The 17,655-nt window shown below is 46.1% G+C and overlaps 1 protein-coding gene across 4 annotated transcripts in view; it reads left to right on the forward strand.

The window, feature by feature from the left end:
• The window catches only part of CEP89 (centrosomal protein 89), a 75,291-nt gene that overhangs the window by 4,546 nt on the left and 53,090 nt on the right, over positions 1–17,655 (forward strand). For 2 of the 4 annotated variants that reach the window (XM_032249140.1, XM_032249141.1), the window contains exons 2-5: positions 986–1,092; positions 8,064–8,222; positions 9,589–9,772; positions 14,480–14,582. In XM_032249140.1, the coding sequence (XP_032105031.1) occupies positions 986–1,092; positions 8,064–8,222; positions 9,589–9,772; positions 14,480–14,582 (553 nt within the window). Of the gene's footprint in view, positions 1–985; positions 1,093–8,063; positions 8,293–9,588; positions 9,773–14,479; positions 14,583–17,655 lie in introns of those variants that run through there. The other 2 variants (XM_032249143.1, XM_032249142.1) reach the window with 2 other exon arrangements.

Here is a 17,655-nt window from a genome sequence, read left to right on the forward strand (position 1 = left end):
TCTGTAATAACTATTTGGTGTTTTTCCTCTCTACTCACCACCTCGGGGATGAGGACAAGGTGTCTTCATTGCTGTCATGGTGTTCTGCCTCTAGTAGGTGGGAATGAATGGTTCCTGCCAAGAAAATGATTGGACTAGACCCAGAAACTTCCCAGAGACTCCCAGTTACCTAAAGTGGGGTTCTCTGACTTTGATTGTGTGTAGGAGCTAGTTTTCATTACTCACCTTGGAGATAAGCCACCTAAAATCTTATATTAAGTCCCTTTGAGGTGTGAGACAATGTGCTCTAGGATTGATATAGATAAGAGAGTTGGCCAGGTGTGGTGCCTCATGCCTGTGATCCCAACACTTTGGGAGGCTGAGGTGGGAGGATCACTTGAAGCCAGGAGTGTGAGACCAGCCTGGGCAACATAGCGAGATCCCATCTCTACAAAAAATACAAAAATTAGCTAGGCATAGTGGTGAACATCCGTAGTCCCATCTACTTGCACAGCTGAGGCGGGAGGATTTCTCGAGCCCAGAGTTTGAGGCTGCGGTGAGCTGTGATTGTACCACTGCACTCCACTCTGGGCAACAGAGCAAGACCCCGTCTCAAAAACAAAACAAAGCAAAAAAAGGAAGTCACCTGTTTCTCAGGAAGTCACCCTGCTCTGCAGGGGGAGTCACATGAGACATCACTGGGGACAGTGCTGTGGGACATGTGGGAGAGCTAGAGGGTGACTCTTGGGGACAGCCAGGGAAGCTCTGAGGAGGGAAGGACAAGAAGGTTCCACAGTGAGCAGCTGTCATGGTGCTCCCTGGCTGTGTGCACTTGTCTGGCCTGATGGAGACGGGATGGCAGGGAGGAGTGGGCTTCTGATGGGTTTGGATCCATGGGTGGCCAATGCAGGTGTTCCCTTGCAGGCCCAGGGGAGGGAGTTGGTGACAAGACTCAGGTGATCCAGTGACCCAACCCAGTGACTTCTGTTGGATTTCATTTGTGCAGAAACACATCATCCATGGCCTTTTACCTGCAGCCAGCATTGCTCCGAAGGCAGCTGTGCCCCGCACACCTCCTCCCCGCAGCCCCAACCCGTCCCCCGAGAGACCAAGGTGAGTCTCACATGAGCAGGCACCGAGGTCACCCCTGTGCTCGGCCCCCAAGTCCTAGATCCTGGAACTGCTCAAAATGCCCAGAAAATTACAGGTAGGGTGGTTAGAGTCACGTCCTTCCAAACATTTACCACGATTCCATAATGATGCACTGATGATGGTGTCTCTGAGGATAATGGACTGACTTGAGGTCTATCCCTTTCGGGTGCATGAAGTTCTCACATTTCATGATTGAATGTGATCAGTATTTTTAAAAATATAAAGCATTAATGCCCAAGTATTAGGTTAACAGGGAATTTTGAATTATACACATAATTTTCTTTTTTTTTTTTTTTCCGAGATGGAGTCTTGCTCTGTCACCCAGGTTGGAGTGCAGTGGTGTGATCTCTGCTCACTGCAACCTCCACCTCCCGGATTTAAGTGATTCTCCTGCCTCAGCCTCCCAATTAGCTCAGATTACAGGTGCCTGACACCATGCCCAGCTAATTTTTGTATTTTTTGTAGAGATGAGGTTTCACCATGTTGGCCAGGCTGGTCTCGAACTCTTGACCTCAAGTGATCCACCCGCCTCAATCTCCCAAAGTGCTGGGATTACAGGTGTGAGACAACGTACCTGGACAATTTTCCTTTTTTTTTTAATTTTGTTTTTCAAGGCAGGATCTTGCTCTGTTGCCCTGGCTGGAGTGCAATGGTGCAATCATGGCTCACTGCAACCCCTGCCTCCCAGGCTCAATCAGTCCTCCTATTTCAGCCTCCTGGGTAGCTGGGACTACAGGCAGGCACCACCATGCCCAGCTAATTTTTGTATTTTTTGTAGAGTTAGGGTTTTGCCATGTTGCCCAAGCTGGACTTCTGGGCTCAAACAATCCATATGCCTCTGCCTCCCAAAATGCTGCGATTACAGATGTGAGCCGCCGGGCCTGGCCAAAACAAAAGATTTTTTTTGAGACAGGGTCTCATTTTGTTGCCCAGGCTGGAGTGCATTGTTGCAAATGTGACTCACTGCAGCCTCAACTCCTTAGCATCAAGCAATCCTCCTGTCTCAGCCTCCTGAGTAGCTGGGACTACAGGCACACCACCATCCCTGGCTAATTTTTTAAATTTTTTGCAGTGATGGGTTGCCTAAGTTGTTCTTGAATTCTTGGGCTAACCTGATCCTGGGAGACTGAGGCCAGAGGATTGCATGTGCCCAGTACAAGATCAGCCTGGGCAACATAACAAAAGCTTATTTATACAAAAAAAGAAAGTAAATGTACTGAGCATGGTGGCACATGCCTGCAATCCCAGATACTGAGGAGGCTAAGGCGGGAGAATCACTTGAACCCAAGAGATCAAGGCTGCAGTGAGCAATGATTGTGTCACTGCACTGCAGCCTGAGCAACAGTGAGGCCCTCCCTGCCTCTAAAATAAAAATTTTTTTTTTTTGAGATGGAGTCTTGCTTTGTCACCAGGCTAGAGTACAGTGGCATGATCTTGGCTCATTGCAACCTCTGCCTCCTGTGTTCAAGCGATTCTCTTGCCTCAGCCTCCCAAGTAGCTGGGATTACAGGCAGAAGCCGCCACACCCAGCTAATTTTTGTGTTTTTAGTAGAGATGAAGTTTCACCACATCGGCCAGGATGGTCTCAAACTCTTGACCTCGTGATCTGCCTGCCTCGACCTCCCAAAATGCTGGGATTACAAGCATGAGCCACTGTGCCCGGCCCTAGAAAATTTGTTTTAAAAAGATAATAGGGTAGCTCCTGAAAAAGAAAAAAAGATAATAAATGTATCTATCATTCTGACAAGAGTCTTCATGCTTCTTTGTAATTCCTTCCCCCTGCCCCTCTCTGCCACCTTCCATGCTCCTGCCCATGCTCCTGTAATTCCACTTTTATGTAAGTGGAATTACATAAAATTCGCTGCCTTCTTTCACTCAGCATGATTATTCCAATTCACGCATGTTCTGAAAATCAATAATCCATCCTTTTCCTTATTGAGGAATATTTCATCATGAAAATGCTGCAGTTTGTTTATCCATTCACCTGTTGATGGATATTTGGTTTGTTTGTAATTTTGGTTACTAGAATAAGGCTGCTATGAACATTTACACAGTGGCTGCGTGTGGTGGCTCACACCTGTAATCCCAGCAATTTGGGAGGCAAATTGGAGTTTAAGACCAGCCTTGCCAACACAGCAAAACCCCCTCTCCACTAACAATACAAAAATTAACTGGGTGTGGAGATGCATTCCTGGAGTCCCAGCTACTGGGGAGGCTGATTGACAAGAATCACTTGAACTCAGAAGGCAGAGTTTGCAGTGAGCGCGCCACTGCATTCTAGCCTGGGCAACAAAGCGAGACTCCATCTCTTAAAAAAAAATTTACACAGGCCGGACGTGGGGCTCACACCTGTCATCCCAGCACTTTGGGAGGCCGAGGTGGGCGGATCACCTGAGGTCAGGAGTTCAAGACCAGCCTGGCCAAAATGGTGAAACCCCATCTCTATAAATAAATTTTTAAAAAAAGTATACACAAATGTTTGGATATATAATTTCATTTCTCTTGGGTAAATAGCTATAGCTGGGCCTTATACTAGGTGGGTATTTAATTTATTAAGAAACTGTCAAACTGTTTTCCAAGGTTGTTGTCCCATTTATGTTCCCACCAACAGTATATGAGTCCAGCTGCTTCATATCCTCATCAGCACTTGGCTTGGTCACTGTGTGTTTGTTCGTGTGCACACGTGTGAGTGCCTCTCTGTGTTTGCGTTTGTTCGTGTGCACACGTGTGAGTGCCTCTGTGTGTGTGTGTGTGTGTTCGTGTGCACACATGTGAGTGTGTGTGTGTGTGTGTGTGTGTGTGGTCTTTTATAACTTGGACAGTCAGTGGTTAGTTTTCATCCACACTGAGTGTAGATGTTTGAAAGTCGTGGCAGGTACATAGGTGAGCAGTGTATGGCGCTTTTTTGCTCAGTCTTCATCTTCATAATGCTTTCTGGACAGTGGTGCACAGATAGAGTGCGGGATATTCCTTGCTCCTTTGTCTGAGACAGCTTTGTGGAGCTCAGTGTCAATGCACACATCTGGAGATCCCAGCCCTTTCATGGGAAATTTCCAGATCTCTTTGTGTGTGCCAGGGACAGTGTCTTAAAGCACACTCCATAGATGTGCTCGTGAGTGCTGATAGGGTACTTTCCGGTTACAACCTTGTTGATGACAGAACAATCCTTCCTGCTGCCCTCCTTTGTGGGAGCCATTCTGATAGGCCCGGTTTAGAACAGAAGAGCATGAGGGGTTATCTTGGTCGGTTTTTAAAATTTTGGATGTTTAACGGGTGTGTGGTAGTATTTCAGTGTGGTTTTTTTATTTTTGTTTTTTTTCTTTTTCTTTTAATTCTTTTTTTTTTTTTTTTTTGGGACGGAGTTTCGCTCTTGTTACCCAGGCTGGAGTGCAATGGCGCGATCTCGGCTCACCGCAACCTCCGCCTCCTGGGTTCAGGCAATTCTCCTGCCTCAGCCTCCTGAGTAGCTGGGATTACAGGCATGTGCCACCATGCCCAGCTTAATTTTTTGTATTTTTAGTAGAGACGGGGTTTCACCGTGTGTTGACCAGGATGGTCTCGATCTCTTGACCTCGTGATCCACCCGCCTCGGCCTCCCAAAGTGCTGGGATTACAGGCTTGAGCCACCGCGCCCGGCTCTTTTTCTTTTTTTGAGATGGAGTCTCTTATTTTTGAGACAGAGTCTCAGTCTGTTACCCACACTGGAGCGCAGTGGAGCAATCTCAGCTCACTGCCACCTCCGCCTCCCAGATTCAAGTGCTTCTTGTGCTTCAGCCTCCTGAGTAGCTGGGATTACAGGCACATACCACCATACTCAGCTATTTTTTATATTTTTAGAGATGGGGTTTCTCCATGCTGGCCAGGATGGTCTCCAACTGCTGACCTTAAGTGATCCACCTGCCTCAGCCTTCCAAATTGCTGGGATTACAGGCGTGAGATATCACGCCTGGCCTTATTTTGCATTTCTCTAATAGCTAATAGTATTGAGTATCTTTTCATGTGTTTGTCAGCTTTGCAGTTTTTTTCAGTGAAGCATCTGTTCACATCCTTTGCCCATTTACAAATTTGTGCATTCCTTGTTGATCACAAGTCCTGTTGTAGATCTAAGAACCATCTTGGGAAGGCCGTTGGACACAGGAACATGTTCAATTGGAGACAATGACATTTTCTATCCAGGAGATGTAAGCAGAGACCTGGGTGAAGACTGGGGGCTTCCTGGGGACATCACAGTCCCAGCTTTTTTTGTTTTCCATGATTGCATTCTGCGGGTTCGTTATATAGTATGAATACAAGTCTGTTACCAAATATGTGATTTGCTTGTCTTTTCATTCTCTTAAACAGTGGCTTTCAAACAGCAGAAGTTCTTAATTTTTATGAAGTCCAGCTTACAATTTTTTCTTTTATGGATCGTGCTTTCAGTATCTCATGTTGAAGAAATCTTTTTTTTTTTTTTTTTTTTTCTTTTTTATAAAGACGAGGTTTCACCATGTTGGTCAGGCTGGTCTTGAACTCCTGACCTCAGGTGATCCGTCCCCCTTGGCCTCCAAAGTGCCTGGATTACAGGCGTGAGCCACCACGCCCGGCGAGACATCTTTATGTAACCTAAGGTCACAAAGGTTTTCTCTTATATTTTCTTCTAGAAGTGTTATGGTTTTAGGCTTTACATTTAGGTCTCTAATCTATTCACAGTTAATTATTGTAAATGGTATGTGTATTAGTCTGTTCTCACACTGCTATAAAGATACTACCTGAGACGGTAATTTATAAGCAAAGGAGATTTAATTGACTCGCAGTTCTGCATGGCTGGGGAGTCCTCAGGAAACGTACAATCATGGCGGAAGGGAAGCAGGCACGTCTTACACGGTGGCAGGTGAGAGAGAGCGAGCGTGTGAGAGCTGAGAAGAAACTACCATTTATAAAACCTCAGCTCTTGTGAGAGTTCACCCACTATCACAAGAACAGGATGGGAGAAACTGCCCCCATAATCCAATCACGTCCTTCCTCAACACTTGTGGATTACGATTCGAGATGAGATTTGGGTAGGGGCACAGAGCCAAACCATATCAGTGTGTGAGGTATAGATCTGTGGAGTTTTTTTGGCATATGGCGTTTTGATTTTTCCAGCACCATTTGATGATGAGGCTATTAGTTATTTATTGCTGTGTAACAATTACACCAAAATGCAGTGATTTAAAACAAAACAGCAGCCAGGCGTGGTGGCTTATGCCTGTAAACCCAACACTTTTGGAGCCTGAGGCAGGAGGATTACTTGAGCCCAGGAGTCCCAGACCAGCCTGGAGAACATAGCGAGACCCCATCCCTACAAAAAATATAAAAATTAGCCAGATGTGATGACGTGTGCCTATAGTCCCAGCTATTCGAGAGGCTGAGGCGGGAGGATCACTTGAGCCCAGGAGGTTGAGGCTATGCTGAGCTGTGACCGCGCCACTGCACTCCAACCTGGGCAACAGAGTGAGATCATCTCAATCCCCACCCCCCCAAACCCAAAGTATAAAAAACGGTGTTTTTTTAATCCCATATCTCATTGATCCTCTTAAAAACTTTTTTTTTTCCAACTCCATTTTATTTTGGTAATTTTCTGTTGTCTTTGCCTTTAATTTTACTGATCTTCTACAATATATAATCTGTTAATCGCATCCAGGATACTTTCTATCTCTGATGCTGTCATTTTTATCTCATGAAGTTGGGATTTTTTACAATCTTCCATGTCTTACTTGGCTTTTTGAACGTAAGAAATACAGCTGTAATAACTATCTGAATGCGCTTTTCTGCCAATTCTACATGTGTGTTCAGTTCTTAGTGGGTTTCAGTTGATGGTTGCCTTCATTTTAGATGATGGTTTGCTGTCTCTTTGCCTACCTGCTTATCTAAGTGGATACAAGATCTTGTGAATTTTACCTTGAGAGCTGGATAGTTTTGTATTCCTAAAAACGTCTTGACCTTTGTTCTGGGATGCAGTTCAATTGCTTGGAAACAGTTAGATCTTTCAGGTCTTTCTTTTACGATTTGTTAGGTGGGCATGGAGCGGTGTGCAGCCAGGTCTAATTATTCCCCAACACTGGGGCCAGACCTTTCTGAGTGCTGCACCCAGCATCTCGTGAATGATAGGTTTCTCCAGTCTGCCCGGTGGGAGCAGCTACTGTCCTGGGCTGTGTGTAAGCACCTGGCACTGCTCCTCTGATCCTGGTGGATGGTTCCTCCTCCACTGTCGGGTGATTTCCTCGCACTTGTGTGCTGTGCAGTATTCCGCGGAAACTCCGTGACCTCCTCCAGATCTCCCGGTTCTCTCTGCAGTTCTCTCCTCTCCGGCACTCCCGCAGGTTTCTCTGCCTTGGTGTCCCTGACTCTCAGCTCCATCTCTACAACTCAGGGAGTCTTCCTGGCTCCCCCGTTCCTCCTCCCTGTGCTATGACCTGGACATTTTCCTAGGCAGCGAGCTGGGACAGGGGTCTTTTGTTTTACTTTTTTAGGCAGAGCTATATCCGTTGACTCTAACCTACCTGTAAAGTATTCCTGAGTAATTTGCAAGCATTTTTAAAGTCCCTTTTAAATCTTTTATGTCTTTCTAGATCTCTTTTTTTTCCCCCATTCTGATCTTCCATTCTAATAAGAGAACTTCTTGAATGTAGGCTTTTGGCTCTGCCTTGATAAGAGGCCCGGCTCTACCTCCTTTTGGCTAGGAAATCTTTACAAGTCATTTAATTTCTATGGAAAATGGGATGGCAATAATATGTGGTCATACTGTTGTGTGAGAATCGAATGAGATTGTCTGATGGCCTGCGGTAGATGATGGGTGCAGAGTAAGTGCTCAGTCGACATTGTCCAGCAGAAGGTAAGCCTGCGTGTACTTGTTCAGCCTTCACCTGGGGTGTTCATGTCTCACCATCTCCGTGGGATGTTTTTGTCCGCAGATCTGCTCTGGCAGCAGCCATCCTGGCGACAACATTGACTGGGCAGACGGTTGCCATTCCTCAGCCTCGCCAGAGATCCCGGTCTGAGAGTGACGTGAGCAGTGTTGAACAGGACAGCTTCATCGAGCCCTACGCCACCACCTCAGAGCTAAGGCCTCGGTGGGGACCAGATCGCCGGCTCTGCTTCCTCTCAGGGTGGAAGAGGGGCAGCTCAGCCTGGTCCCTATATGTGTGTGCATATATACATGTGTGTGCGTATATACCTGTGTGGGTGCATGGGTGCTCATACACGTATTTATGACTAGCCTTAGTTGCTGGGTTTTTATCACCAATAAAACCCAGGTTGGACACTGTCCAACAACCTAATTGCTCTGGGGTCTGTTCTAACAAGAGGCAATGTAACAAGAGTGGATCTTGTTAGATTTGACTTGTATGGGTCCTGGCCATTTTCACGGTGGCACAGAGCTAATGAATTCAGCGTTGTTTCCAGCCCTTTGTAAGTTTCTTCGTGCAGCAACCTGAACAGTGAGAGCGGACCCTCTTCACCTCTCTCAGGTATCTCTGGACATTCACACTAATTTGACCTACTTGGCAGTTGTGGTTAAGCCTTTTTCTTCATCATCATCTCCTTTGTTGCTTGTCCTGTGTTTGAGCTGACACAAGGCTGGGGGTGAGGAAGATTTCCTCCTAAGGAAGAGAGTGTTGAGGGGAGAGCTTAGGATGTACAGGAATCATCTAGAAAGAGCTCAAGGCGGGCAGATCACCTGAGGTCAGGAGTTCGAGACCAGCCTGGTCAACATGGTGAAACCCCATCTCTACTAAAAATACAAAAATTAGCCAGGCGTGGTCACATGCACCTGTAATTCCAGCTATTCAGGAGGCTGAGGCAGGAGAATCGCTTGAACCCAGGAGGTGGAGGTTGCAGTGGGCCAAGATTGCGCCACTGTACTCCAGCCTGGGTGAGAGTGAGACTCCATCTCAAATAATAATAATAATAACAGGCTGGGCCCAGTGGCTCATGCCTGTAATCCTAGCACTTTAGGAGGCTGAGGTGGGCAGATCACTTGAGCCAAGGAGTTTGAGACCAGCATGGACAACATGGTGAAACCCTGTCTCTACAAAAAATACAAAAATTAGCTGGGCATGGTTAGCTCCAGCTACAGTACTTGGGAGGCTGAGGTAGGAGGATCACCTGAGCCCAGTGAGGTTGAGGCTGCAGTGAACTGTGATTGCACCACTGCACTCCAGCCTGGGAGACAGAGTGAGACCCTATTTCAAAAAAGAAAAACTTCTTATTTATAACAAGGCAAATTGCATATGTATGGAGTAACTCTAAAAACAGAAACGAGAAGGGTATACTGAGTGTACAAAGGGATGTATGGTGGAAAATGTCATATTGTAGCTTCTGTGTACTTTGTACTATCACACGTTTATGGTAAGGACTTGGAGGCGGTGCGTTTGATATGGGTATATATATCAATGTCAAGTGTTAAGTGGTTTTTTCTTTGTGAATGTTCTAATACAGACCAAATTGGCAGAATGAAATGGGAAGAAGATCTTTGCCATCCTTTGAAACGCTGGACTATGGGGAAGAAGAGGACACTGAAACTCAGCTGTCATCCGGCTGCAAGGAGTTGGGGTATGTCGGTGCCCAGAAGGATGAAGGAGGCCACGGCGATGACGTGTATGCTGTGCCACACAGAAATCAGGTGTTTTCCATGGTCCCAGCTTCCTTCTTGACCCTCACCCTGACGTTAAGTTTTGGTAAATTAGTGCATTGCTAAGGATTTCTTCTCGCTGTTCCACATTTGATAGCATTTGCTTTGGGGCTTATTTTTTAAACGTGTCCAGCCTCATTTCTCTCTGGTTAGATTAAAACATAAACTTCTTTACCCTGCAAAAACGAAGATGAACATCTTTACATTCTTAATGTGGACTTCCATTCAAAGCTTAGCAATCTTGCTCTTTTCTTCCACCCCGGAAGCTAAATTTCCAGTCACTTTGTGGTATCATTTTGCACGCCACATCCTTTCTTTCAATTCGTGCCTGACGGGGAATATCGCCATGCGTCTCTCAGTGGGAGCTGACATACCTGTGCGCGCCTCTGTTTCCAACTCCTGTGTGCATTGATCTTAGCTGACTCGGTGAGGAGTTCCCTTCATTGCCCTGTCACACATCAGGGAACCACATGCAGAGGGATTCAGGGAAACACACTTCTCCACTGCCAGCTGCTCTGCAAATCCCGATTTTTAAACTGCTCCCAGGGTTTTGGAAACTAGATGATATTTCTTTCATGGCAAGATAGAGCACCATTTCTCTTTTTCCTTTATCTTTATTTATTTTTTTTTTTGAGACAGGGTCTGACTCAGTCCCCCAGGCCGGAGTACAGTGGTACAATTTTGGCTCACTGCAGCCTCAACCTCCTGGACTCAAGCGATCCTCCCACTTCAGCCTCCCAAGTAGCTGGGGCTATAGACACGCACCACCATGCCTGGCTAATTTTTGTATTTTTTGTAGAGACAGGGTTTCCCCATGTTGCCCAGGCTGGTCTTGAACTCCTGACCTCAAGCGACTCACCTGCCTCAGCCTTTCAAAGTACCGGGATTATAGGCGCGAGCCGCCGTACCCAGCCCCTTTTCTTTTTTCACCATCATTATAATGTGTTATTCATAGTGTCTATACATACAGACTGGCAGCATTAAGCCACACCATTATTGATTATATGTATATTGATTAGCCTCTACTACATTAAAAGACTTCTTTAAAAAAAATCGCGATTGGGGGGTCTCACTGTCTCCAGGCTGGAGTGCAATGGCACGATCATAGCTCACTATAACTACCTCCTCCTAGGCTCAAGCAATTCTCCCACCTGAGCCTCCTGAGTACCTGGGGCTACAGGCACGTGGTACCGTACCTGGCTTTTCCACACCCCCCACCCCCAAAGGGACAGGGTCTTGCTATGTCAGCCAGACTGGTCTTAACACACCTGGCCCTAAAATACATTTTAAATGGTCTTAGGGAGTTTATTTTGAAGGATCCTTATGTGGTTGTTTCATGAACTCACCATCATTTTCCAGCATATACAGACTTTCACATGTAGAATTAGGTTTCTCATAGCAAGGAGCTCTGGAATAGGCAGACATTGCCCAGAGCCCCAAGGAGGGAGGTGCTACTGCCGGGCTCTCCTGGGCTCAGAGTCAGGCCCACTGCTCCTACCTGTACACTTGCCGGCTGGTTATTTTTCACCGATGCTACTGATAGAGTTATATCACCCCACTTTTCTAGAGGGAAAGCTTGCTACTGTATTTCCCTTGGAAGAAAGCGATACAGTGACCTACAGAGACTCTTTCCTTGTTAGAAGGACAAATATTTTGGTTTTTTTAAGGCAAGTCTGTTAGGGTGGCTCTAGGAGCCATGTGTAGTAGGAAAATTTTTAAATGTGAAAAGTAGAAAATAATAGATAATACAGTGTTACTACTGGGGTTGATGTCAGGTTTTCTCCCAACCCCACTTGGAAACCCATCTTTTCTTGGATTTGGAGTGCATGCTGGAAGTTTGTGTTTTTATTCTTTTACTACAAGTTTAAGTAAATAACTATAGTACTGTTGTATTATAGTTTTATTTGTTTGTTTTGAGACAGAGTCTCGCTCTGTCGCCCAGGCTGGAGTGCAGTGGTGCAACCTTGTTTCACTGCAGCCTCCGCCTCTGGGTTCAAGTGATTGTCCTGCCTCACCTCCCAAGTAGCTGGAACTACAGGCACCCACCGCCACACCCGGCAAATTTTTGTATTTTTAGTAGAGATGGGGTTTCACCGTGTTGGTCAGACTGGTCTCAAACTTCAGACCTCAGGTGATCCACCCAAAGTGTTGAGATTACCGGCGTGTGAGCCATTGCGTCCAGCCAGGCCTTTTAAAGTATATTTATAGAAGGCATCACAAATTTTTTACAAAGGTATGTTTTTAATAGACTTATTTATTGGTATATAAAATATGTACAAGGGGTGAATAAATCTAAGTATACATTTCAATAAATTTTCAAAAACTAGCCGCCACTCAGGTTAAGGAAAAAATTACTTGGACCCTAGAAATCCCCCTTCTTCTTAGTCACTATTTCCCACAGAGTTAATCATTGCCAAGATTAGCTTTTATCTTTAAAAATAACCTGAGATTGGCTTTACCTGTTCTGAAAATTTACATGAATTTTATTGAACGGTATGCACTGTTAGGAGTTTTGGAGTCTTCAGTTACTGTATACAGCAGGGGCTGATTCATTCTCATTTCTGTGTATTTTATTGTACAACTGCTATTCAGTTACTCGTTTTACTGATGACAGAGACTTAATTGTTTCCAGTTTGGGGCTCTTAGGAATAGTGCTGCTGTGGACATTTGGGGATGTGTCCCTTGATATACATATTTGTGTGTTTCTGGTGGGCGTATACTGAGGAATGGTGTGTGTATGGTCATAGGGCATATGTACCATCAGCTTTAGATTGACAGTAGATACTTTCAAACAGTTGTCCATATTGGGCATCTTCCTGATGCTTTTTAAGTCACCTTTAGCCATTTCACATCTCCTTGAGAACAGTGAGCCGCTTGATATATTTTTGACAGGTTGCACAGGCAGTTTGTTCCTGGGAGATAAAAAAGCCCGAGGTTAGCTGTGCGCGGTGGCTCTTGCCTGTAGTCCCAGCACTTTGGGAGGCTGAGGTGGGAGGCCATCATTTGAGGACAGGAGTTCAAGACTGGCCTGGACACCATAGTGAGACCCCGTCTCTATCTAAAAAAAAAAAAAAGTATGGGTCCATTTACTTTTTCTTTCTTCAAATGATGAGTAGCTTGGGAGATCTGTCTGCTCCTCCGGAGCCAGGTCACCTTGGAATTGTGTCCACAGAGGCAGGTGGACCTAGCACCCTTAGCTCTTACTGTGAAGTGCCCCTTCTCAAGGGTGTCTTGCTGTTCCCTGCCGCCACCTTCTTGTCAGCCCCAGGGACAGACTTTCCATTGCCTGCAGTGCAGCCCAGCTAAGCCAGGCTAATCACAAAAGGAGGATTTTACTGAAGAATCAGGAGAGTTGAAGGGCAGCCCACCCAGACAGCTCCAGTCACAGTTTACCACATAGCACTTGCTTCAGGCCAGGTGCGGTGGCTCATGCCTGTAATCCCAGCCCTTTGGGAGGCCGAGGCAGGAGGACTGCTTGAGGCCAGAAGTTTAAGACCAGCCTGTTCAACATAGCAAGACCCTATCTCTACAAAAAATTTAAAAATTAGCTGGACATGGTGGTCCTAGCTACTTGGGAGGCTGAGGTGGAGGATTGGTTGAGCCCAGGAGGTAGAGGCTGCTGCGAGCCATGATTACATCATTGCACTCCAGCCCGGGTGACAGAGTGAGACCGTGTGTTAAAAAAAAAAAAAGACCTGCTTCACTGTTCTTTTTCTTCCTCTTAGGCAACCCCTGTCCCTACCCCCAGGTTCCTGCCAATGGAAATGTCTCCTCATCAATGGCAGGTCCCATTCCTGGCCCATGGGCCTCTCTAAAGGACAACTCTGTGGCCCTGCCATGTTGGGATGAAACAAAATCAGTTTGCTGATTTTGTCAGTTGCTCCTGTATAGCTAATATGAATGGTTACCTATATATGAGCTACTCTGGAACAGTAGAGGGGAGTCCATCAGTAAATTAAGTTTACAGTGGACTTATGTAATTGGTGAACATTGCAGGCTTTGATGAGAGTCCTCCCAGGGTAGGTCAGCAGTTCTCGTCCTGCATAAAAATTACTAACATGGGCCAGGTGCTGTGCTCATGCCTGTAATCCCAGCACTTTGGGAGGCTGAGGCAGGAGGATCGCATGGGCCCAGGAATTTGAGACCGACCTGGGCAACGTAAGGAGACCTTGTCTCTACAAAAAAAATATAAATAAATTAGCTGGCTGTGGTGTTGCATGCCTGCGGTCCCAGCTACTCTGGAGGCTGAGGTGGGAGGATCGCTTGCACCTGGGAAGTCAAGGCTGCAGTGAGCTGTGATCACACCACTGCGCTCCAGCTTATCTCGAAGGGATGGGAGGAAACTAGTAACATGGTGTCAGTACCAGGGTGGAGTGGTATCGGGTGGTCCCTGGCAGGGATGAGGAAGGGAAGCCGTCTTGGCAACATGGCTGGTATGTGGAGCTCTCAGTGGCCTTAGCATAACTTGAATGGTGTTGCCTTTCCCCCCTAAGCTTTTCCTGAGGGCCTGGAAGTGTCATCCAGCCCCACCTGATGTAGCCCTTTTGTGTGTCACTAAGGAAAGCAGCTGAAGTGCCCATGGAGGGAACTCCCAGTGGGGAAGGTGTGAAAGAAGATGTTGGAACTTGTTAGGGGACATGCTATATATATAGGTTACCCTTCTCACTTCTTCGGTCCTTTGTCTTTTATAACAAAAAGGTGCCATTGTTACATGGGGTGGACAGTGAAGATGATGAAAGTATTTCCGATCAAGATGGGTTTCCAGGCTCACCTCCTGCACCACAGCTGACACAACAAAAAGGTAAAAAAAGAAAAAGCCACAATTTTTATAAAATATAAGAACATTTTTTCCTAATGAATATTGCTTATTTTTAGAAAAATGTACCCATTGCCCCTTCATGCTTTAGCTCTCTGATTTCAACTAGGAATATACTTGAAATTTATTTTTTATTGAAAATGAGGGTACGGGTATGGTGGCTCACGCCCTTAATCCCAGCACTTTGGGAGGCTTAGGTGGGCGGATCACGAGGTCAAGAGATTGAGACCATGGTGAAACCCCGTCTCTACTAAAAAATACAAAAATTAGCAGGGTGTGGTGGTGCACGCATGTGGGCCCAGCTACTCAGGAGGCTGAGGCAGGAGAATTGATTGAACCTGGGAGGCCGAGATCACGCCACTGCACTCCAGCCTGCCACCTGATGACAGAGCAAGACTCTGTCTCAAAAAAGAAAGTAGCCTGGGCAACACAGGGAAACCTTGTCTTAACAAAAAGTAAAAATAAAAATAGCCAGGCAAGGTGGTACACGCCTGTAGTCCCAGCTACTTAGGAGGGTTAGGTGGGATGATCACTTAAACCCAGAATGGAGCTGTGATTGCACCATTGCACTCCAGCCTGGGTGATAGAATGAGACCTTGTCTCAAGAAAACAAGGCTGGGTGTGATGGCTCACACTTATAATCCCAGCACTTTGGGAGTCCAAGGCGGGTAGATCTCTTGAGTTTAGTTAGGAGTTTGGGGCCAGCTTGGGCAACATAGTGAGACTCTATCTCTGCAAAAAATGGACATCCCATCTCTACCAGAATACAAAAAAGTAGCCAGACATGGTGGCCTGTGCCTGTGGTCCTAGGTACTCAGGAGGCTGAGGTGGGAAGATTGCTTGGGTCCTTGAGGCAGAGGCTGCAGTGAGCTGAGATGAGTGCCATTGTACTCCAGCCTTAGTGACAGAGTGAAACCCCATCTCAAAAAGAAAAGAAAACAAGTTATTTCACAGTCGATTGCTCCTGGATACTAGGTTGTTTTTAAAGTACAAGGTGCTGGGTTTTTTGGTTTTTTTTGCTGTGTTAGCCAGGCTGGTCTTGAACTTCTGGGCTTAAGCAATAGAGATAGGGATAGAGATAGGGTCTCCCTAGTCCCAGTGCTTGGGGAAAGACCTGGCCCACAGTGGCCCATCAGGAAAAGTCTGTGGGGTGAATGAGTGCCTGGATATGTATCATTTGATTTATCACATGAGAGAGTTCAACATGTTACAGCAAAAGGTAGGGAAACGTTTTCAGTTTCCACGTTTTAGAAGTGATGAGAGCCAGGCATCAAGTGGACAGCCAACAACTGCTTTATCAGCAGCTCCAGAGTTGCTCGGGCTCAGGGAAACGTTTATGTAAATCATTTCTCAAGGAAAACAGAATGCCAGCCTCAGAATCCTGGGGCCAGAAAACACCTGCTGGTCAGCTGGCATAATTTTTAAATAGTAGAGTTATGTAAAAAGTACATCCCTTTTAAAATTAAAAAAGTAATACTATCTCATCGTAAAAAAAATACATAAATATATAAAGTGCATTAGTCTGTTGTCAAGCTGCTGATAAAGATATACCCAAGACTTATAAAGAAAAACAGGTTTAATGGATTCACAGTTCCACGTGGCTGGGGAGGCCTCACAATCATGGCAGAAGGTGAAAGACGTCTTTCATAGCGGCAGACGAGAGAATGAGGACCAAAAGAAAGGTGTTTCCCCTTATAAAACCATCAGATCTCGTGAGACTTATTCGCTACCATAAGAATAGTATGGGGGAAACCACCCCCATGATTCAGTTATTTCCCACCAGATCCCTCCCACAATATGTAGAAATTATGGGAGCTACATTCAAGATGAGATGTGGGTGGGGACACAGCCAGACCACATCATAAAGCTAGACATACTTAATTGTGCTCCCATAGACAATAACTTAACAATTTAGAGTGTGTATGTATGTAAAGTACACACTGTTTTGTTACCTGTCTTTGATATCACAACACATGCTAAATGTCTTCCTGTGTCCCCAAATTTGGTTCTCTCCTCCCTTGTCTGACATCTGCACTATGTGGCCTGATGTAGCATACATTAGTCAGGGTCCAATCAGGAGTCAGAACACACACAGTGACTTGAAAAGGGAAAGTGTGCTATAAACAACTATTAATTATAACAAGTTTGGGAGCTGGGCATGGTGGCTCACATCTGTAGTCCCAGCTGTGCAGGAGGCTGAGATGGGAGGGTCACTTGAGCCTAGGAAGGAGGTCAAGGCTGCAGTGAGCTGTGATAGTACCACTGCACTCCAGTCTAGGTGACAGAGTAAGACCCTGTCTCTAAAAAAAACCAGTAATAACAGAATTGCCTACTAAGGAGTAAAGAGAATATTTAAGAATTCACGAGTAACAGCTCAAGGGAGCAGACACTGTCCCTAGGGCTGACGCAAAGTCAGCCTTCAGGAGAAAGCAGCTCTGGAGGAACCTCACCCAGAACCAAGATCCACACCTTCCTGGAGGGGATGTAGCTGTGGCCTGCCAGGTAGCTGAGAAGTTTGCTGAGGTGCAGCCCTAATGAAACTCACTGGGATAGGGGGCTAGGAGAAGCCACCATGGCAGATACCGCATGTTGCTGCCCGCCCCCCCAAAAAAAAAATTGAAAGAGAAAGAAAGGATCTGGGCATGTAATCCCATTTTTAATCCCAGCTACTTGGGAGGCCAAGGCGGGAAGATTACTTGAGCCCAGGAGTTTGAATCCAGCCTGGGTAATAGAGTGAGACCCTCAGACTCTAAAAAATAGAAATTAAGAAAAGAAATTAATGCAAGGAAGGAAGAGTCAGAGGAAGCTCGAATCAGAAAGTAAAGCCCCGGCTCCTCTAGCGTCTCTCCAGCGCCCTGCAGAGGAAGCCTGCCATGGTGCCAACTGGCTGGGTGGAAGTGTTGCAATAACATGAGCTGGCCGGGAAGGCGGATTTGGAGGTGAGAGGCAGTGGCCACCTACACACTTGGTAACATGCACTGGGCACAGGTGGTGGTTGGGAGGGATTGCAGCTCCTGCAGTGATGCCTGCTTTGTGGTAGGCATTAAAAGCCCCTGCA

This window comes from Sapajus apella, unplaced genomic scaffold (assembly GCF_009761245.1).
Source record: "Sapajus apella isolate SASKATOON/1434 unplaced genomic scaffold, GSC_monkey_1.0 scaffold68, whole genome shotgun sequence".
Lineage (NCBI taxonomy): Eukaryota > Metazoa > Chordata > Mammalia > Primates > Cebidae > Sapajus > Sapajus apella.